Source organism: Danio rerio, chromosome 18, assembly GCF_052040795.2.
Source record: "Danio rerio strain M-AB ecotype USA chromosome 18, GRCz13ab, whole genome shotgun sequence".
NCBI classification, from domain to species: domain Eukaryota; kingdom Metazoa; phylum Chordata; class Actinopteri; order Cypriniformes; family Danionidae; genus Danio; species Danio rerio.
Window position 1 is genome coordinate 42,894,896 of NC_141038.1, and position 24,273 is coordinate 42,919,168.

At 36.5% G+C, this 24,273-nt stretch overlaps 1 protein-coding gene across 11 annotated transcripts in view; it reads right to left on the reverse strand.

Moving 5' to 3' along the window:
* dmxl2 (Dmx-like 2) overlaps window positions 1-22,345 on the reverse strand; it is a 119,163-nt gene extending 96,818 nt beyond the window's left edge. For 7 of the 11 annotated variants that reach the window (XM_087291673.1, XM_087291671.1, XM_087291667.1 and 4 more), the window contains exons 1-2: window positions 21,936-22,344; window positions 1,642-1,767 (exon numbers count right to left, since the gene is read on the reverse strand). In XM_087291673.1, the coding sequence (XP_087147799.1) occupies window positions 1,642-1,767; window positions 21,936-22,022 (213 nt within the window). In that variant the 5' untranslated portion in view covers window positions 22,023-22,344. 11 annotated transcript variants of the gene reach the window in all.
* Window positions 22,346-24,273: the final 1,928 nt, after the last annotated feature.

Sequence of the window (24,273 nt, forward strand, 5' to 3'; positions counted from 1 at the left end):
AGTAGTAGTAACAGTAAAAAGATAAGCCAGCTGAAAGTTACATTGACATAACCTGAGTGTTTTTCAGAGCACTTACAGAAGTAAATATTTTTATATGATAAACTAAATATATTTTTCTTTTTTACATTTACTCCTAAACATTGCATTTCTGCTGTTTTTTTGTTAATATGTGGTGTTCAGCAGGCTTGCACTCCTCCTCCAGCCATAGTCACTGTATGGTCTGAAGCGGTTTTCACACTGGACACGGAAAACACTGAGCTATGAAACTCATTCATTTCAATGAATTGCACTGCCATGCTGCTGAGTGGATCAAAGCACAAGAACAGCAGAGTGTAACGTTGACAAATTTGTGCATGATTTACTGTCAAAAGAGCTCAATTTTCTACTTCCTGGATATTCCCTTATATGTGCCACACTCCACACATGATGGTAAAGCAAAGTCAGCTCAAATAACATGCCTGTTTCTACTTATTGGACATAATGTAATGTAATGTGTATTTATGTAGCGCATTTATTGTGTATGGCCATACACCCAAAGCGCTTCACAATCATGGGGGGGGGGGTCTCTCCACACCATCACCAGTGTGCGGCATCCACTTGGATGATGCGACAGCAGCCACAGGACAACGGCGCCAGTGCGCTCACCACACACCAGCTGTTGGTGGAGTGGAAAAACAGTGATGGAGGCAATTCGGTGGAAGGGGATGATTGGGAGGCCATGATCGTAAGGGCCGATAGAGGGACTTTGGCCAGGACACCGGGGTTACACCCCTGCTTTTCACGAGAAGTGCCATGGGATTTTTAATGACCACAGAGAGTCAGGACCTTGGTTTAACCATCCGAAAGGCGGCACCCACTGACAGTGTAGTGTCCCCTTCACTTTTACTGGGGCATTAGGACTTATGCAGACCACAGGTTGAGCGCCCCCTGCTGGCCTCACTAAGACCACTTCCAACAGCAACCTAGTGTTCCCTAGTGGTCTCCCATCCAGGTACTGACCAGGCTCAGCCCTGCTTAGCTTTAGTGAGTAGCCGGTCTTGGGCTGCAGGGTGATATGGCTGTAGTGTATACTTTTTCATACTGATTTCAATAGCACCACTGTGCTGTCATCGCAACACTGGTAAAATTATGCCTTTACTTATTCGCTGATCTGGTGTTTCTAAAAATCTGTATAAATTAAGTTGTTTATTTTTTTTATAAAACAATTAATAATCATTACAAAGCAGTTTTGGTTTCGTTTTTTCAACCAAGTGCATCTGGAATAAAAATTTTGGCCTAGAATCTCTATTGCGGTGGGATTTCTACTAGGCACACATGTACACACGCACACACACACACACACACACACACACACACACACACACACACACACACACAAGCGCACGCACGCATGCACGCACACACACACACACACACACACATACACACAGCTACAATATTGGCATTTTGTTGGTTCTTCACCATTAAAATGTCCACAAGGCAATCTAGAAGGGCCAATATGATCATGTTAGTATTTCAGGAATAAAGGAGTAGTAACTAAAATGGCAAAAATATTGATGCACTGCTAGATTTAAAAAAGTTAGAAGATGAGAGGTTTTCTCTAAGCAATGTAAAGGCAAAGAAATAGAGATTTGGTCTTACCCTGCCGAGCTGCTGAGAGCACTCCACACAGCCCACCTGAATGTTTCCATTCTGAGCTCCGGGAATAATCTGAACACACTCGAAATCACTGGCGAGGATCACAATGTCACAGCCTGATCCATAAGCCTATAAAAAAAGAAAGAAAGAAAGAAGCTCACTAAGAGAAAATCTTCTCATTACAATGCAACAATCCACTTCATCAACATGCCAACAAATCTATCAACATTCAATAAACATTTATCAGGCATTCGAATAAAGGAATCACTATTCTATATGTGAATTACTTTGAAGCATTAAGTCTGGTGTTTATTGCACAAATCAGCATACTAGAATGACTTCTGTCTTATGAAAATAAACTGCTGCCATCAACATAAAATGTTTTTAAGTGTGGTATTTTGAGCAAGTTAAAAACCCAATTAACTTATTAAAATATGTTAAAGTAACCTAAAAAACATGTTGTCGTGTCACACTGTAATATGGCACTGAGTTTGTTTACATGGACACCAATAATTGCATTATTTTAATGTGATCAAGGCAATCAGACCCCCTAGATTTTCACGATTCCGAGATCGCTGAATCCAACGCAAAATAAAAAAAAAAACGCAAATTTTTGCGATCTTGCAAAACTCTTAATTAAATGCAAAATAATTGCGAAAAATTTTAATAATATCCTACATCACCAACTTCTAAACCATATAATCAAATTATATGCATTTTAGTTAGCAATGAAGTGTTTTAAGTGACTTTTAGACGTTGCATGCGCAGTACACGTGATTACATCTCACCTGCGCCCTCACAATCATTACATTACACAGACGGGGGGCAGGGGGAGTTTTCAGCTTGTACCGTAAGTCATGTGAAGTCATAGCAAAGATGAGATATAGACATCCTGTAGCGCGAATTGGCCGTTTTGTGCATTCGACGTGCTTTAGACTGCAAAAGAAAGTTGGAGCAAACGGAGCAATAAAACAGACAGGTGGAGATGAGATTGGTTTAAGGATGACGGCCACTGGACGTGACTGAATTGATTTGTGATGTGCATCAAATTAATAAATTCTTACAGTTAACGAGAGAAAATGCCTGCCATTGATGTGTTTTACGGCAATCCGTATTTTACGTGTTTTAGGTGTATTACGGTAGGGGAAGCCCTAACGCATGTCCTATGTGTGACATGATGTCCATGTAAACATAGTTAGCAAGTACATTTACAGAAACACCAATAATCTGATAAGAAAAATACTCTGATTAAGATTCAACCATGTAAAAAGCATTTTTTAATTAATTTAAATTCGATTAAAGTCATAATCAAATTTAATAGAAATCGAATAAAGATATGTGGAGTATGTCGATTTTAGTTGCATTATTGAAGTGCTGTACAGACATGTAAACACCTTAATAAAACTATTACCGTCGTGTAGAATTTTCGCCACATTTTGCGACAGGAGTCTACACACACAGCTTTTTTTTTATATACAGCGTACAATATCAAATTCTATTAAAACAACACTCTTCCACCAGTGCATGTTCAAAACTAATATTTTGTTTGTCACAAAGGCATGCATGAAATGTTCGTGAATGAAAGTGAAAGTGCTAAACTGCAGTCAAAGTCGACAAATTAAAAATAAATCACCCAAAATTACATGAAACTCCATAGGAAATGCGGAAAGCATGGTAACACAATGACGTTAATCAAATTATGTGTTATAACATGTAAAACTGCATCATGAAAACTTTTGTAAACACTTTAATCATGCTATTGTCTTTTTCAGATTAAAGCAAATCATTTGATTACTGATAAACGTAGTCACCGATGACTTCATTGGCTGAAGAAATGTTCACTGTCACCACAGGAACAAATAAAAGAATAATTCAACAGAATATTATATTAATTAAAACAAGCGTGCCATTTTGAATTGTGATAATTGCTCATAGTATTTTTGTAACTATTACTAAATGAATACAGCAAACTCTCAAACAGTAAACTGGGAAGCATTAAAAACAAACAAACAGGAAATTCAGTTTTCTCTTCCTTATTTTCTAGTTCTATTGCTATTATTTTACGTTAAAAGTTCGCTTTCAAACGTTGACATTTCTATGTTGACGCTGGCTCAAGTGAAAGTGCTTTTAGACAACACAAATGTTGCAATGAGTGTCAAAACATAAGTGAGACAGCGAGTGTAATGACTCAGGAGGGCCATATTTACACGCCTGCATACAGTACATCTACATGCATAATTATACTGTGTGCCATCTAAACACAATGTGTTGTGACAATTTACAATACTGTGGTAAAAAAAATGCAATGTTAACACCACTATGGACATAAACAGAGCATGGAAATGCACATAAACAGCACACAGACATTCACGCACACCACACACACACGGAGATTGAGTGAGAGAGAGAGAGAGAGAGAGAGAGAGAGTGAGAGAGAAAGAAAGAAAGAGAGAGAGAGTCCTCCTCCAACTGTATGTGTCAGAGATGTGCCCAGTTGATGATCTAAATAAGCTAACTGATCCATCCTGTTTTTTTTGTTAAATTTCCTCCTAGCGCTGTTCCACTGCACACACTCGGTTCCACATACAACATACCCTTACTGTTAATAGAAGTCTGAGAAATTATTCACGCAAAATGTGAATAATATGAGCAATTCCGGCGTTATGGATGTGACATTGGCAGTAAAAACTCAAAACATAAATTTGCAAAGAAAGTATGTTAACATTATATTGAAACTTTTGTTTATATTTTCCAGAACAACTGACCACAGAGTTATGGGACCAGAAAGATATCAGTCTGTAAACATTTTTGTACTTTAAATAAGGAAAATAAACATGCGTTATGGATGTGACAAAAAAAGTCTGCTGGTTTACAGTACATAACATACTTTGTAGAAATTCTGTGAGTTAAACTGCATAACCCGAAAGAAACAATAATAAAAGGATAAGACTTGGCTCACTATAAAACAAAACTTATTGATTGTATTTTATTTAATATTTTCACATTTATGATGAAAAAGTGTCGTTATGTATGTGACATTTCTCCGTTATGGATGTGACAGATGTGAAATGCCACTTGTGTGACTTTGGTAAATCAAATAGAATAGTATGAAAACATTGACAGATGCATTTTTGGATATTTCTAAAGAACTGTGAAATACTTGCTCACCCAAAAAGCCAGAAACGGTTTCCGTATTTTGGTGAAACTTCAAATTTTTTCATGGCAAGGTCGACATTTGCACGAAATTACTCATATAGTGCCAAAAGATTTGCTGCCATTAAGTGTGTTGAAGGTGCTGTCCAAATCAACCAACTTCTATGTTAACCCTTGTGTGCTGTTCAAACGTGCTACCCTTTCATTATGTTTGTGGCTGTTTTTGCCCCATTGACTTCCATTATAATGAATTTTTTTTTTTTTGATTGTGAAGCCAAGACAGCATATAATCATGCATTCTTGATTTTTAGTAGTTTTCCAGTTGGAAAGAGGTAAAATGTGTCATTTTTACTGTTGATCATCATTTGCTAGCATTGACCCTTTAGATAGGTCTGTGCAGATATGTTTCTGGCTTTTATGTGGAGTTCTATGCAGTAAAACAGCAGATTATGGTGTGTGCGCATAAATGCACTTACCATGTTTACTATGTTCTAAGAGCTGAGATGCCTATTTGGTAAGTGTGCAAAGGTATACGCACACACGCACACACACACACACACACACACACACACACACACACACACACACACACACACACTATATACTCTATACATAATTGCTTATAGAGGACAAAAACTATGCTTTTTGCACTGCAACTGATGATCAAAATTTAACATTTTACCTATTTCCTTTCCAGCAGGGAAAACAAAGCAACAATCAATTATATGCTACCTGTCATGATTACCAGCGATCGCTAACCACCAGAGGTCGCTGGAAAACATTCACACTCATGGAACTACAAATCTGTCATGTTATGGACTGCAACACCCAGTCATGCCACACACACACACACACACACACACACACACACACACACACACACACACACACACACACACACACACACACACACACAAACACACACACAACCGGTCCCAGATCCAGACTGATTACACTCACAGCTGAAGCTGCTCACACTGATTATTTGGACTATTGAAACCCCTCTGTTCACCACACATGGGCTGAGTATTGTTAAGCTGTTGCTGTCCTTACGAAAGCGGTTTTCCTTGTTTCCTGTTGTCAGTGTTTTTGACTTTTGAACTGATTATCGCGCTTTGACCCTTTCCTGCATGCCCTGAACCTTTTGTCCGTTTTTTGGATTTCGCTTCAGGATTGCCTACTACACCGTTTATGCTGGTATTTGACCCTTGCCTGATTGACCATTCTGATAATAAAGCTACATTTGGAACTACCCCGATTTGCATAGCATCCTTACACAACACTACCATGGCATTGCAATCAAAAAATGATATTATGGAAGTCAATGGAGCAAAAACAATCACAAACATAACAAAAGGTAGTCAATTTGCCCAGAGTGTATTAGAATTTTTTTTTTTTTGTTTTCAAAGCGTTTCCCAAACTATGTGTCAAAATAAGATTTGTTACCAAAAATCATTCCATTCGGTGAAGCACAAAGAAAGCTGCGGCCAAATTAAGACTCAAAATCATCCCCAACAGCACACAAGGGTTAATTTAACTGTATTTACAGATTTAGATTTACCCATTGTTTGTCCATATCTCACCCAATTTTGGGTTACAACAACACATCATTTTTTTTTACCTGGGCTTAAAAAAATAAAATAAAAAATCTAAAGGTAATCATACTGATTGATATGAAACATTAACAACATCAACATGATAAATATTTGATATCTCCCAGCCCTGAAGAATGGAATTATTGGTATCTTGTTTCAGGCAGTTCTATCTTGAGGGAGATGAACACTTTAGTTCTCAAACACTTTGATTAAAGTAAAAAGCAAGTAATAATCAATTGTTCAAAGGCTCAATCTGTAAAATAAAAATTGATCACAGAACATACAAACAGGCCAATTTTTAAATAAGACTTCATCTCTGCAAAGTTTTAACTTTATTACTGTACAACAAACCTGGACAGAATACAAAAAAAAAAAAAAACATAATATACAGTGCATAACATACATTTAAATTCAGTTTGAACAAAATCTTGTTTATATCTTAGCATGACTGTTTTTGTGGTAGTATAATGTGTTAATGCAGACACACACACACACACACACACACACACACTTACAAGTTGCCACAAGGCATTAGTCAGTCCAGACTGAAGACCCAAAAGCTGCACCTGTTGTTCTGAGCAGTGTGTGTGCGCTTGTGTGTGTTTGTGTTCTCATCCTCTCTATGACTTATTAATGGGAAGAGAGCACAGAGGCACTGAAAGCAAACAAGCTCAAAATGACACTCGTTCCCATTATAGACCCGACTGGGCAAATGCACACACCATCAGCAGTGTGAATGTAAAATTCCAATAAGATTCTAACATCAACCAGTTCTTTTATTTTATTTTTTTTTTTACAATTATAAATTGCTGCAATCATAACAAATGTATTATTTATTATAGGTGCCCTATAATGAAACTCTGGGTACACCGAGGCATAGTAGAATAATAAAAGATCAGTATATAGAAATGGGAATACGGTGAGCCTCAGACACCACTGTTTCCAAGTTCTCATGTAATTTCCATGAGTGTAATTTCCCCAGTGGATCATAGGCCAATCAGAAGACAAAACAAACTGTGACAAGACTCACGGGCCACGCCCTCCAAATTTACATATTTGCCTACTTTAGGTCATTCATCCTGGCCTGATGCGCAGCCACATCATCAAGAGAACAGGACTCATTTTCAGCTTTAAAATCATTAAAAAATTGACCGTATTAACATGTCTCAGTAGTAACGCATATAATCATATCAACAAGACAGGACGTGCGCAAAGGCAACCGGGATAAAAAGATCTGTTCAGCTCTATGTGATCATCAATCATCATCAAATATGATCAAGAATGAGTTTTACAAGTTTAAAAGTTTTTAAAACAGTACATGTTTGTAATGAATTACAGCAATTTTACCGCCTTTATCACCACAGCCGCATGTCAATTCTTAAACAATTCTAAAAGACAACACTTCAATCTCAGTTTGTGAACGTTAAATCAGGTTTTTTTTGTACATTATACAAAATATGTCGATAAAGCAGTGTATATTAACGTGCATCCTGTCACATTTGCCATGCAAAACCAATGCAAAGTTTAACACGTGAGATGTGTGTATGTGTGCGTCCGCTGTGTGTGTGTGCATGAACTTTGTAACAACATTGTGTGTAACTCATCGTTGCAGAAAGGCTTGAATTAAATCCCCAACACATACATAAACTAACCATTGGTGAAGTTCCTACAGTAGTACTTCTCACAAACGTTATGTGAGGTCTGCTTCCTTCATGTCTGTCACTGTGCTGTTTATCTGACGCAGCAGAGACGGAGATAGAGGTGTGTGAGTGAGTATGAACGTGTTTGTGTGTGTGTGTGTAAATAAGTGTGTCTTTCTCTGTGTAAACTGTGAGTGTGTTCATGTGCGACTGTGAATGATCACAATGATTGTGAGTGAGTGTGAGTTAATGAATGAGTCTATGTGTGAGTATGTGTGTGTACGTGCATGGGTGTGTGAGTGAATAAGCGAATGAGTCTGTGTGACTGTGTAAATATGAATGTATTTGTGAATAAGTGTGTATGTGTGTGCTGCTCGCACGTGCTTAAGTGAATGAGTGAATTTGTGTGCGAGTAAATGAGCGAGTCTGTGTGTGAGCGAATGAGTGAGTGTGAGAGTGAGTGAGTATGAATACGTGTGCATGTTAGGGTGTGAGTGAGTGAGTGAGTGAGTGAGTGAGTGAGTGAGTGAGTGAGTGAGTGAGTGAGTGAGTGAGTGAGTGAGTGAGTGAGCATGAATTTGTGTTTGTGTTAGTGAGTGTGGGTGTGCTGCATGCATGAGTGAGTGTGTGTGTGTGTGTGTGTGTGTGTGTGTGTGTGTGTGTGTGTGTGTGTGTTCAGCACAACAAACTATCACTAATGTCCCTCTGCACTGAGAGACTGAACGCGACTCGAGCAAGACATCATTCATCAATCTGAGAGAACATGATCCTCTGGGAGAAGACAACTGGACTCCTCCTGCCTGATTCAGCTCTGCGTGCCTGTCAGCACTAGTGATCCGCCATGTGTGCAGTGATTGTAATACCCTTTGGGGATCAAGACTAGTCCCGCTGAACGCTTTAAGCTCATAAAGGGCTAGTCTGCTGCAATATGGTGAGTGACTACTGACATACTAGCACTGTTAAAGTACTAAGAGACCTTCATTTGTAAAGTATCAGCTTTGCTACACCCTATACTGAGCTCAGATAGCTCATCAGTATACAAACAAGAGCAGATAAACTATCACCAACACCAGCTACACAGCGAGTGGTTAATAGAATATCCCCAGCTTAAAACATCGAAGCATGCAAAATTCATTATAATATATATATATATATATATATATATATATATATATATATATATATATATGTATGTATGTATGTATATATGTATGTATGTATGTATGTATGTATGTATATATATATATATATATATATATATATATATATATATATATATATATATATATATATATATATATATATATATATATATATATGTATATATATATATATATATATATATATATATATATATATATATATATGTATATATATATATATATATACACACATACACACACACACACACACACACACATAACAGGTAATACAGTAACAGGTAATACAGTTGTAAATAATATTCAGTTTGTGGCACAGAGTGATCGTTTGGGAGCCCCGCGCGAAGCATGAACAGCATTTAGCAGTCAAAATGAAACCGAAAGTGTGCACTTCATTTAAATGATCATATCGCAGTATAGCGTTATCATTATGACAAGCATTCGATATATTTTTTTCTTTTATAGGGAACACACAGTTGTGCATGAAAATGAATGTTTGCAATGTCAGTATAACTACTCCAGCCTATATATTGTTGAATATAATCTGAATATAATCATCTAATGGCAAATGTCTGATTTTACCAGTGAATAAAATTGTCTAATATGACAGATTGCAAACATATATCTCAAACATAATAATTCAACATCATAATTATTAAAAGTAGAATAGAATTATGTATAGAAACCAGTAGACCTACACATAATATTATTATTGATGTTGTGCCATATGTTTGTTTTTACCATACCTTTATTTTATAAACGTTACTTTATAATTTCTAATAACTGATTTCTGTTATCTTTGCCATGAAGACATTGCAAAATATTTGACTAGATATTTTTCAAGACACTAGTATTCAGCTTAAAGTGACATTTAAAGACTTTAAATTTAGGTAAACTAGGCAAGGTATTTGCCAAGGTAATTATGCAAGTCATTGTACACTCACCGGCCACTTTATTAGGTACACCTGTCCAGAGTTTACAGAGAAAGGTCCAAAAAAAGAGAAAATATCCACAGAGCGTCAGTTATATGGGCAGAAGTGCCTTGTTGATGCCAGAGGTCAGAGGAGAATGGCCAGACTAGGTTGAGCCGATAGACAGGCAACAGTAACTCAAAAAAACACTCGTTACAACCGAGGTACTCTGAACACACAACATGTCTGCTGTGACATAGGATAGTAGGGTCTGAATATGGCATCAACAACATAAAAACATGGATCCATCCTGCCTTGTATCAACGGTTCAGGCTGGTGGTGGTCGTGTAATGGTGTGGGGGATATTTTCTTGGCACACTTTGGGCCCATTAGCACCAATTGAGCATTGTATTAACACCACAGACTACCTAAGTATTGTTGCTGACCATGTCAATTTCTTTATGACCACAGTGTGCCTATCTTCTGATGGCTACTTCCAGTAGGATAATGCGCCATGTCATAAAGCGTGAATCATCTCAGACTGATTTCTTGAATGTAACAATGAGTTCACTTTACTCAAATGTCCTACACAGTCACCAGATCTCAATCCAATAGAGCACCTTTGAGATGTGGTGAAATGGGAGACTCGCATCATGGATTTGCAGCCGACAAATCTGCAGCATTATGCCATCATATCAATATGGACCGAAATCTCTGAGGAATATTTACAGTGCCTTTTTGAGTCTATGCCACAAAGAATTAAGGCAGTTCTAAAGGCAAAAGAGGGTCCAAGCTGGTGCTAGCAAGGTGTACATAATAAAGTGGCCGCTGAGTGTATAACATTCTAATTCTACAGCAAAAAAATAAAAAATAAAAAAAGTATATATATATATATATATATATTTGACTTCAACTGTATATAGGGGGTACTTTTCTTCTGATTATGCATCATCTATGGAAAATGAAAACATTTGGGAAACAATTTGACCTATGCTTCTGCTCAACTCTTCCTGGAATCAACAAGCCAAACTAAAAGTAAAAACGAAAGACCGTATTCCATCTTGTAAAGACAGGTTTGGTAAGTGATTTTATCTCATGATACTATTTTTAAGAACAATGACTATGCTTTCATAACATTAGCATATTTATATGCACACCTAAACATCTAGGGCATTATAATCAATTACAAAAAAAAAACCTACATATATTTAGATATGTTATTTAAAGTGTGAATGAAAAGTAACTAGGCATTAAAAATGTATATTACAGAATAAACAACAATCACCTGCTCTATCATTATATAAATCAGTTTCTCAACCACATTCCCAGAGGACCACCAACACTGCATGTTTTGCATGTCGCTTTTGTCAGTCACACCCATTAAAGGTCTTTCAGTCTCTGCTAATGAGCTGATGATCTGAATCCAATGTGTTTGTTTAAGGAGACATGGAAAATGTGCAGAGCTGGTGGTTCTCCAGGAATGTGGTTGAGAAACACAGATATAAAAGATAATTATTGTGTCGCACCTTGTCTTTGGAGGCATGCCAACTGTGACTGCATCTTTAGAAAGTGGACAGATATGTTCCCTGAAAGTTATGAATGGCAGTTCAAGCCCCAATCACACCGAATGCATTATTTTGCGATGAGAGGCATCTTTTTAAAGTAGTGTTCTATTGGTATCAAGGGTTTTGCACAGTATTCATGTGCCCTACACTAGTCTTGTGTGTTCGCCGGTTACGCATCGTTTTTTGACGTAGCGCTCTATACGCCTGCAGCTGGAAGTTAACTCTGCAGAAAAAGCGACTAAGCATATTTTACTTTTCTAATTTGAAAAGTCTCAACAAAAAAGCAGTGCCTATTCCATATCTAACATAAAAACCTTCATTAATGTTAAAATTCTTTTGTGGTCTCTTCTTAATTTGTAATTTGACTTTGAAATTTTTTTAGTTTTAGTTTGAGGAAAGCCCTTATATGGAGCTTGTGTGGGCGTGTATTATGCAAATTAGTAATCTCATGTACAAGGACACTCCCTGAAACAATTTAAATTCACTAACAGAAGAACAAGTTCAGGATCAAACTCATAATAAATATACTACAATTTATTAAACATTTATTATATTATAATTTTTACAGAATTTTTATAATAATCATTCATTTATTTTCTTTTTTGCTTAGTCTCTTTATTAATCTGGGGTCGCCACAGCGGAATGAACCAACAACTTACCCAATATGTTTTACGCAGGGGATGCCCTTCCAGCAGCAACCCAACACTGGGAAATGATTAAATATAATATAATATAATATAATATAATATAATATAATATATAATATAATATAATATAATATAATTTAATATAATATAATATAATATAATATAATATAATATAATATAATATAATAAAATATAATATAATATATGGTAATATATAGTAATATATAATAATATATAATAATAAATAATATAATATAATATAATATATAGTAATATATAATATAATATAATATAATATAATATAATATAATATAATATAATATAATATAATATAATATAATATAATATAATATAATATCATATAATATCATATAATATAATATAATAAGAGCATTTGGTATGACTGAGAAAGCAAGCATCAAGAAAGCAACTTCTGTGACTAAATCTGTAAGCACTGTTTGGTGACCAATGATTATAATGTGTGAATGTGTAAATTATATGATGAAAAGAGACTAGATTAGGCCTCTCAATTCACATTCATTCATTTCAAATGCCTTAATTTGTGCTTTAAAGAATAAAAGTATTTTGCTTTTAGATGGCATGAGGGAGAGTAATAAATTACTTTTGAATAGTTTTTAAAGGGATAGTTTGCCAAAAAAAAGAAAATTTGCTCACCATTTACATGTCCTTGTGTAGTTTCAAGACTTTTCTTCCCTCCGTTGAACACTAAAGAAGATATTTTCACAATATTTTGAAAGCTATTTAAACTCTAACCACTAGGGTTGGGCGATGTCGACCAATTTGGCATCATACGATGTCTAATGTAAAATACCGCGATGGACGATGACATCGTCATCATGGGCGGCGGTGAATTTATTATTTATGAATAATTAATTTATTCATATAATAAATTTATTATTTGTAGCCTACCCTTTCAACTACCTGACTAGCATGGTCTTTGTTTTACTCATAACCAAATAAATAAAGATAAGTTACACACAAATCCCCACCCGTCAATCACTTTTTTTGCGGGACTCTGGCATGAATAGGCAGAGTGATCAGTGTCGTTATAATAGCGTCGACAAACTTGGTTGGTAAAAAAGGTGCACAACCATCAGCAACCAACCAACAGTATCTGAGGTTTTCGCTAAAATCACTAAGTACAAGCGTGAAAGCGAAAAAATGAAGCAGTGTACCGACACTGTGACACGTTACCTGATAGATTCAAAAGACCAAAGAGTCATTAGATAGAGACAAGATTGATTAAATATCAACTACAGTGAGACGCGATCCAGCGATGCATCCTTGATAAACTGTCTGATGTGCACTGCTCTCGGGGGTTTTGTGCTCAAAGCACCCGCTGACTGCTGGAGCTCAGATGCGTATGTACGCTGCAGCTCATGACAGTGTGTGTGGTCATGGGATGTGCGTTTTCAGTGGTATAGTGTGGAAAGAGGTTTTTTCAGAAATGCTAAATGAAATGCTAGTGTGGACGTGGATTGTTTTTGTTCTAAAATAAAAGAAGTACTAATGTAAACGGGGCCTGAGTGTGTATTTTTCGTGAGTGGATTGCTCCAATAGGGGCAGGGCGGAGGATCGCGATGCCGGCTCAGCATTGTGATGTCTATCGACCATCGGCGATTGACGATGGCATCATCTATCTACCCAACCCTACTAACCACATTATGACATCTATAATAATAAACTAAAACTACAAATGTCAATGGTGTACAGGTTTCAGGCTTTCTTAATAAAAATCGTCCATTGTTTTTCACATAAGAAAGCTATCCAAACCTGCTTGAAACAAGCAAAGGGTGAGTAAATAACTTTTGATTGACCTATCCCTCTAATGCTTGAGTGAACTAGCCCTTTAATAGACCACAGACAACAATAGCACTGCTTATCTTCATCCCGGAAGATCCCGGAAGCACGAGTGCTTGTTATGAGACGCGTCAGCAGTTCAGTGATAAACATGTCCGGGCAAAGCATTCTGCACATTTTATAATTCAAGCATGATCTCAAATGTTACAACGGTTGATGTAATCATATTCCAGTGAGGTTACAGCACCCAAATAAAACCCAAAAGGCCTCCTGCTGGCTAATGATCCCAGCAGGCCTGCGGGGATGAAGCATCTGCGGGATTGGAAGAGAGAGTGTCAGCCTTAAGTAAAGTCTGTGTGTGACCGTAACATATTCAGACGCGCTAGGCTGGGGTGTATTTTTATGCCATGTCTAATGACAGCTAGCATTCCTACAGAACGCACACTACACAAGCCCCAAACACCACTCTTTCCTGCAAGACAGAAACTGAAATGATAAACAAAAAGAGTTCCTTCTTTGCAGTATCATGTGCAAGCTTGACAATGATGCGGTAAGCAGGAAGCCAAAAGCATTGACACCCAGAGAGCGAGATTGACAGCTTTCACAAACCTAATGCTGAGTCGTCCAAAGCTTCTTTACTCTACTGCTGCGATAATACAATGGATTTAAAACATGCTAATTCGGGAACTTTTCTTAGCCAAAACTGACAGTGTGATTAATCAAATCCAGCTTAATTTATGTCATGTCCAACACCGATGCAGAGTTACTGAAGTTTGTCCTGCGCGCTTGCGTTTTTTTTTAGTTACTTCTTTGGTTTGGTGCGTTAATCTGATCGTTACTATTATTCAAAAGAAGGTAATGATTCGCACTCAATTGCTTCATACTGTTTTTATTCTTACTTTTTCTTACATTTTACGGGTGATAACAGACAAACAGACGTTTCGGCACAAAGCCTTCCTCAGTGATGTCCAACACCGATGAATAATTTAGAGTCTAATAATCAAAAAAATAAAAAAATGTTTGCTGTTTGTTCAAACTACTTATTTAAAATGACCTGAAACAACGCAATTCTTGTGGTTTTTGAGAAAACTTAATTGCTTAATATGTTCAATATACTTAAATTAGTGAAGACTAGCAAGTTAACTTAATTCCTTTCATGTTTCCCCAACACAAATCGATTGCGTGAAACCCTGTATTTTTTATAGTGGACGCTGCAGAACGATTATATGTGAACGATTTTAAGACCAGATTTTAATTTGTCATTTATCCCCAAGCAGCAGTAGTCAAGTGCTGGAGTAAATGAATCCAACCTTGTTTTATTCTTACTGATGTTGGTGCTTAATTATTTTGTAGAAATTGATAAAAGGGATTAATTAAAAAAACTTGATAAAAATACTTTTATTTACTAATGCATTAAAATTGGGCTGGGTGACATGACAAACATTTGCATTACGCGAATGAAAGCAGAACATGCAAGCTTTACACAGAAATGCCAACTGACCCAGCCGAGGCTCGAACTGAGGCAGCGACCTTCTTGCTGTGAGGCAACAGCACTACCTTCTGCGCCACCGCTCCGCCTCAATTTCAAACTAAAACTGATCAAATTATTATTAAAAAGATAAATTATTTTCTAAGTCGATCTAAATCGTGCTTAGAAATCACGCTATTCGCGCATAAATAGCCGCGTGAACATTTGAGGTTACTCGCTTCATTCGCGCGTCAAACCCCGCTTCATTCGCGCGTCAAACCTCACTTCATTTGCGTGTCAAATTCACTTCAGAACAGACGCTGATTCGCGTGATGGGCAGGGCTGCCCCGTGACCTTAGCTTCACAGCTAAAGGGCTAACATGGATTTTATGAAGAAAATAACAGTGTTTATGTGCTTTATGAAGGATGATAAACAGCGTCCATACGTTTAGAGCCGTGTCTGAGTCCACTAGATCCTTTCAGAGGTGCATCCAGCTCTTTAAGCTCATAGACTCCTCCAGAAACTGAACCTGGCTGATGGAGGTTTTTAGCAGTGCTTCTGACTGAGCCCAGCCCAGTTTGATGAACTTCTTGTCGGTGTCTGCTGGGCGATTTCCCCTGGGACACCGACAACAGGCGATACGTGACAATCACGCCCCCACAAGAGCAAGCTCCTGATTGGTTAATGCGGCGCGAATGTCCGCTGAAGTTCAGATTTTTGAACTCGAGTGATTCGCGCGAAACGCGCAAAATGCTCAATTCGCGCCATGCCATTCATGCCATGCGCACCGCGCAATTCTCGTCATTCGCGCTGCGCCATTCACGCGTATCGCGCCGCAGGATGTCTATTCGCGTGTTTGCATTGACTTAACATGTAAATCACTCGCGCTTGACGCGCGTTCCATGTCTGGTGTGAACGCAGCATTACTGTATTTAGAACAACAGGGCACGTTCAAGATAGAATTAAAAAAAAACATATTAATGAAATATGAAACTTTTAAAAACTAACAATTACAGGCCCAACATAAAATATTGCTAAACAATATGCTAAAAGTAAACATTGTACTTATTATTACTTATTATTCTCATTTCTGCATTTAGTGGAATAATATAGCGCTCCTCCAAATGATAAAAAAGTATTACCGTAAACGATGTATTTTGCGGCACCTAATAAACGATAAACAATAGTTTAAAATTGTCTAATAAACAATTGAGCATAATATGAAACTATAGACTTTTTATTTTGTCAATATGATATATATCATCATATTGCACAGTCCTAATTATAATATATTACAATTATAAAAGATTTCCGAACGAACAGATGGTTTCAATAATTTAGACAGAAAAGGCTTCAAAATTACTACCAATCATTAATAATAATTGACCATCAAAATGAAAATTAAGCATTTTAGATTTATTTTAAAATAAAAATATGAGACTGAATAGTGAAAGTGGCCAATGAAAATGCATAATATCTCATGAAATCATAAGAAATACATTATATTGTAAAATATGTTCTTTTAAAGAGCAATATTTCACTATATAACAGTTTACTGCATGCAGCCTCACTGAAAATATACAATATGAAAGGGTGAGGGTGTAATATATGGTGTTGCACAACAGCAGACCTTAAAAGCAAAAGCCTTGACAACAAGTTTCACTCTACACCAAGAATTTACAGCACATCCCCCAGCACCCCCACCCCCCCCCCCCCCACAACATATACAAGTCCAAAACACAGCTATTGCGCAAGCTGACAACGACAAACATTTCCAAAGAGAAACTGCTCTCCTAAACACTCCAAACTGACCTAATCATGTGAAAGCATGTGTGTGTGGACTTTCTGATGGAGAAACGCTGTTAAACCACAGATACATTTTCAGATAATAGGGCACGTTTCACTTCTCTTTTCCTATGTTTGGAAGCCGCCGTTATGACAAATCAAAGTGCACCTCACCTTAAAAAGACAAAGCCTGATTGCTTTATCAGCATCTACATAGTTTAACAGCAGATATTTAGGAGAAGCCAGTAATGTACAAGCAAGCACTGATCACTGCAGTCTTTAATGATGGCCATGATAATTGAAATGGTGTGAGAGGAGAGCTGCCAAACAGTTTGCTGAATCACATTTCTGCCTTTTTATTAAAAAAAAAGCTAATTAATAGAAAGTACAGTACATCCAGTTGAAGTCATAAAATATTAGGCCCCCTATTAAGCTGTATAGAAGTTTATTGAAAAATATCTAGTAAAATATTTTGTACTGTCATCATGGCAAAGGTACAATAAATCAGTTATTAGAAATGAGTTATTAAAACTATTATGTTTAGAAATGTGTTCAAAAAAATCTTCTCTCCGTTAAACAGAAATTGGGAAAAAAAAAAAAAACAGAGGGCTTATAATTCTGACTTGAACTGTATTGATTTAGCATCGATATCTCAATATACACATCCGCAATAGTCACATCGCATAGATATGCAATATGCATGTAATTATTATATTTACATACCAAACCATAATGCATGCACTGTTTACTTTTATCTTTGCTTTGTTGCAAAATCTATACTCACATTTACTTTTTATATTTTATGCATGATTCACTGCCCTACAGAATCATCCAAATCAATCAAAATGAACACATTTGATAGCACTTTAGGGACAAATTTTCATTATTGCTTATTAGCATGCATATTGAGATATTGGCTGCTTACTAGTAGGCTACTTATAAACTATATTATGTATGATCTTTTTCTACATCGCTAACCCAAAACCTTAACTACCTTAATATCTATTAAGGAGCAAATTAGGAGTATATTGAAGCAAAAGTCATAACTAGGCCCACACGGAATCTGCGCGTGCAGAATTCCGCTGATTTAAAGCCCATCATTGATTCTGTTTATTTACTTGTGTAAATGTGTGTAAATTTGTATTTATTCAGTTTATAAATTAATTTTCAGATATGTAATTGACGAATATGAAAATATTTATGATTTATTTACAATATAGTTTGTAAAGTGATATTTTCTGTCTTTTAGTAGATATATTATATGAGACACTTGCTTTGTTTACCAAATAAAATGGATCTAATTGGATTTGCATTGTAGACAATAAATACAAGTTAAAAAGGTGTTACTTTTTTTGTTTAATTACTTTTCATCATTCATTAAGGTTTTAGTTATGATACTCTTAAAAGCATTCCACATAAAACCACGGATTTTCAACAAAATTCTGCGCAGAAATAGCGAAAAGTGTCTGCAAATTCCGCCTGGCCCTTGTCAAAGGTAATGGCTTGCTAATGGCGAGAATTGAACCTTAAAATAAAGTTTGACTATACATCCTTTTCAAATAGTGCTATTCAATCATTTAGTGAAATTGTAGATGTAATGTAATGTGTATTTATATAGCGCATTTATTGTGTATGGCCATACACCCAAAGCGCTTCACAATTATTGGGGGGGGGGGGGGGGGTCCCTCCACACCACCACCAGTGTGCAGCATCCACTTGGATGATGCGACGGCTGCCACAGGACAACGGCGCCAGTGCGCTCACCACACACCAGCTATTGGTGGAGTGGAGAGATAGTGATAGAGCCAATTCGGTGGAAGGGGATGAATGGGAGGCCATAATCGTAAGGGCCGATAGAGGGACTTTGGCCAGGACACCGGGGTTACACCCCTGCTCTTTCACGAGAAGTGCCATGGGATTTTTAATGACCACAGGGAGTCAGGACCTCGGTTTAACGTCTCATCCGAAAGACGGATAAAGTCTTAGATAAAGTATATCGCAGAAAAATAAAATATTGCAACGTCCATTTTTTCCAATATCGTGCAGCCGTAATGTATATGGTCATCTGATCATTCAAATGCAGCTACATCCAATGCATGTCATGCAAAGCAAGCATCCTGTTACTTCCATCACTGCAAACCAATGCTTTCCTTACATAGATTTGTCTTATTTTTAGCCCAAATATGTAAAAATTCTTAAATGAAGAAGCGTTTTCTAGACAGAGAAAAAACAAAGTCTTGTTTTAAGAAATAATATGTCAAAATTAAGTGAGTTTTTGTCTTCAAACAAGCAAAACAATCATATTTATTCATTCATTTGTATGTCAGCTTAGTACCTGATTATCACAGCAAAATGAACCACCTAACTAGAGCTGCACTGCAATTTGATATAGCAATATTTTATTTTTCTGCGATATGAATACAGTTTCACAAGATAGTTTGAATAGCACTATTTGACAGTTTTCTGGGGAGTCTCACGGATTTCAGGTACAGAAATTAAATAATCACAATGCAAAGCATGCATTTCTTCTTTTGCTTTGTCTCATTTCTAATCCAAATACCTAAATATTCTTAGATCAAGTAAAAAATACTGTTCTGTTTTCAACTTCAGAATAAAGAAGTCAAAATTCAGAGTTTTTCCTTTAAACAAGTAAAATTGTCTGCCAGTGGGGTAAGTAATAATCATGTTTTTACTTTGAAATCTAAACATTGGGAGAAGAAGCAAGACAAAAATATTCTATTCTATATATATATATATATATATATATATATATATATATATATATATATATATATTTTTTTTTTTTTTTTTTTTTTTTTTGCATAAATCATATAGATTCCATATAAATACAGAAATAAAATACAACTCTGTAGCTCTTGGTCCACTATAATTCAGACTCTATATTGCATATCTTGTGATGTGACAATTGCGAATGTGCACATTGTGATATCGATGCTGAAACGATATATTGTTGAACTATTCCGGCATATGTTTTTTCTTATAGCTGCAATCCAGTACTGGAAAAAAATGATCTATGTCAAAAGCAAAATCGCTTAATTTTGCCATATTATTTCTTACAAGTATCTTACAGTATTTTTGCTTGTCTAAAAATTGCTTCTTCTTTAAGCATTTTTAGATGTGTGTAATAGTAATAAAAGCATTTTTGCAGAGATTTTGTGTATTTCTTTCCTGAAATTATTATTACTATTATTCATTTAAAGTTTTAAAAAACATTATGTTTTAACCTATTTCGTGTTTGTAAAGTATACCTATCGCAAATTCATCAGTCGTATACAAACAAAGAAAACGTGTATCTGTGTCTGTTCTAATCGCAGATTTTGGTACACTCCGTTTTCCTTTAAGGTTTTATAATTATAGATGCGAATTTTACTTACGTACAAAATTATTTATGACAGTGATATTATTCCATAAAAGAGCTATTCAAATCACCTGGTGTAATTATATTCACATCGCAGCTAAACAAAATATCTCAATGTCGGATTGTTCCTACCGTATATCGTGCAGTCTTAATACAAATATATGCTTTCTAAAATGTGTTGAATTGTGTTTTATGATGGATTCTGCAATGCTGTCCGTATTTTCTGATGCATGTTGCGTCTCTTGAGGTGAAGTTAATGCGTTCCTGTCCTCATAAAGTGAGAGGTCAAATGCTAAACACACCATGAACAAGTGCGCTTGAGCATGTGTAGTAAACAAAACAGCTCTATTCATTCACACACACGCAGGCTTCACATTTGAATATCCATTGCCAGTTTAATGTTCACACTAGTCTACATTACAAACTATCTAGGTGCACTTTTCATTCATCATGTAAAAATGTCAGCATTATACACCTTAATATGTTTGGTTATAAAACTATAAAATGAATTACAGAGATCTAAACCTATTTTTTGTGGTATTACTTCAAATAAAGATTGAATTAACGTTCATTTATGGGGCACAGCATACAGAGATTAGGTCTACACACTAGACTCTGGCCTGTCGACTGTACTCGTGACGTCATTGTGTGCACAGCTGATGGGCTCAACATCCAACCACAATGGCAGTGTGTCATAACCTAGATCGCAACCTACACAACCTCCATAGGCAGCATTTTGGGCATCGTGATCTGATGCTGTCTAGATACTTTCTAGTAAACTAAGGTTGTAAGATGAAGATGTTACATTACTCTTCATGCGCCTTGCACCACCACCATCATCATCATCATCTTGAATGAGCATTGCACGTCATGTCATGCAATCGTGCATATTAGAGTTTGCATAGATAGAGACACCGAAGGAGTGTGTGTGCGCGCAGTGCACTCCTGATCTATGCAGGGACACACACAAACGCACACACACAACGCAGAGATAACCTTGAGGATGACAGATGGCACACTGAACCTAAACACGCATCGTGAGGATGATGATGGTGGAGATGATGATGATGGTGATGGTGATGATGATGATGATGTTGCATGCACACGCATCACGCTTGAACATCGATCACGTACAAGCGTAAAATAAGCGCAGGTTTAGATTTCTCACCCACCGTGAACGGGACGTCGTTGACGCTTCCCACGGAGTAGCAGCAGTCCCCTGGGTTAACGGCCCCCGTCAGCACCTGGTGCAGATGCATTTTTGTTGATCACGCCGATGTTGAATTATTTACAGCAGCGACGCTTCTCCGCCCGCTCGGTTTCTCTCCATCTAGACCGGGAATCCCATCCGCCCGCGTCCGGCCTGGCAGCCGCTCATCCGTCTCTAAACACCCCGTGCGGTTAAAGTCACACGGGCTCTGCTCAAATATGTGTCACGGTGTCCCGTTTCCTGAACAGACCGGTTAAATTCGCTCGTGTCACGTCGCTGTCAACATTAACGAGCGGATTATACGTTTCTCCTCCCGCTGCTGCTGCTGCTGCTGAGACTGGAGCGCGCGGCACGATCACCGCAGCGACGCTCGTGCTTCTCGTGCGCGCGACCTCATGACAGCTAGAATGTAGATGTACTACAAAACTAGATGCCAGTTTTTTGGTTGGCTTAATAATAGTAATAATATTAATAATAATGTAATTATATATATATATATATATATATATATATATATATATATATATATATATATACTATTTATATATGAGAATGTACATTCATTGATTTCTATTATTTTACAAGCGCTATATTACAATCACAAAAGTAGTTTTCACTTAAGTGTGTCTTTAAAAAGTGGTTGAACTCATTATAAAATTGCTGAGGACGGAACACAAACACCGGATTCATGAGCCATTTCAGTTTGAATGTGTCGTTCTAGTGTGTCTACATCTAGGGCCTTTAAAGCGCTTCCATGTTTTCCTGGCGCGCGCACGAGCATGACGCGTCTGCTGCACGCGGTCATTGATCGGTGAGCGGCGAGGGTGAGGAAGGAGAAATGCGGGGGTGTTCGGTGCGTCCCGTTCAATAAAGATCACACGGGGATCAGGTGAATAATAAAGACATTCAATTATTGGGTAGGATTTCACACAGTCCTGGAGGACTTGACGCCTTATTTACATTCAGCGCTACAGCTATTCACGCGTAGGGAATCCCAACACCCCTCCACGCGCCAGGTTGGTGTGGTCTGAAAACATATTACATGACATTCATAATATTACATGACGTTCGTTCATAATGTTACACGGCATGTACACCATTGACAGTCCATACATTGAAAACATAAGCTGTTAGTGTAATAGTAAACTGCATTCCCAAATTATAAAATGGCGTATGTTTCGCTGTCTATCCCCATAGCATTTCAGTCTACGTGACATTCATAATAATACATGCCATTCACAACATTATATGGCATTGTAATATATGCTATTACATGGCATTCTTTATAAAACATTAGGAATAGTAAATGACGTTACAGGAATTAGAATTATTAACATATGCTGCTTTATTAGGCTACATTTCCTACATAAATTACATTAGCCTACTTTACTTCTTAGAACACATATGGCAAATCACAGTCATAAAAAAATAGCTGACAGTCTTTATAGATAACAGTAAATTTTGACAGCGATTGTTTGATGGATCTCAACAATATATGATAGGCTATTTAAAATACATATTATTTCTACATTTATTAATTTAGCATATACTTTAATTCAAATGCACTTACAAATGGTGGACAGACCTACAACAAACTCGTAAAGATGCTAAAGAGAAGTGGTATTAATAATCACATAAGCAGTTAATAATAGTAGTAGATGTAATAGCCTACATTCCATGCCATATTATTTGACATCCAAAACAATATACAGTTGAAATCAGAATTATTAGCCCCCCTTTGATATTGTTTTCTTTTTTAAATATTTCCCAAATGATGTTTAACAGACCAAGGAAATGTTCACAGTATGTCTGATAATATTTTTTTCTTCTGGAGAAAGTCTTATTTGTTTTATTTCAGCTAGAATAAAAACAGTTTTTAATTAAAAAATATATATATTTTAAAGTCAAAATTATTAGCCCCTTTAAGCTATTTTTTTCAATAATCTACAGAACCAACCATCATTATACAATAACTTACCTAATTACCATAACCTGCCTAGTTCAACTAATGAACCTAGTTAAGCCTTTAAATGTCATTTTAAGCTGTATAAAAGTATCTTGAAAAATATCTAGTCAAATATTCTGCATTGTCATCATGGCAAAGATAAAATAAATCAATTACTAGAAATGAGTTATTAAAATTATTAAGTTTAGAAATGTGTTGAAAAAAAATCTTTATGTTAAACAGAAATTGAGAAAAAATAAACAGGGAAGCTAATAATTCAGAAGGTTTAATAATTCTGACTTCAACTGTATAATATAATAAAATATTTAGGTTATCTTGTAGCGCCCATATATAC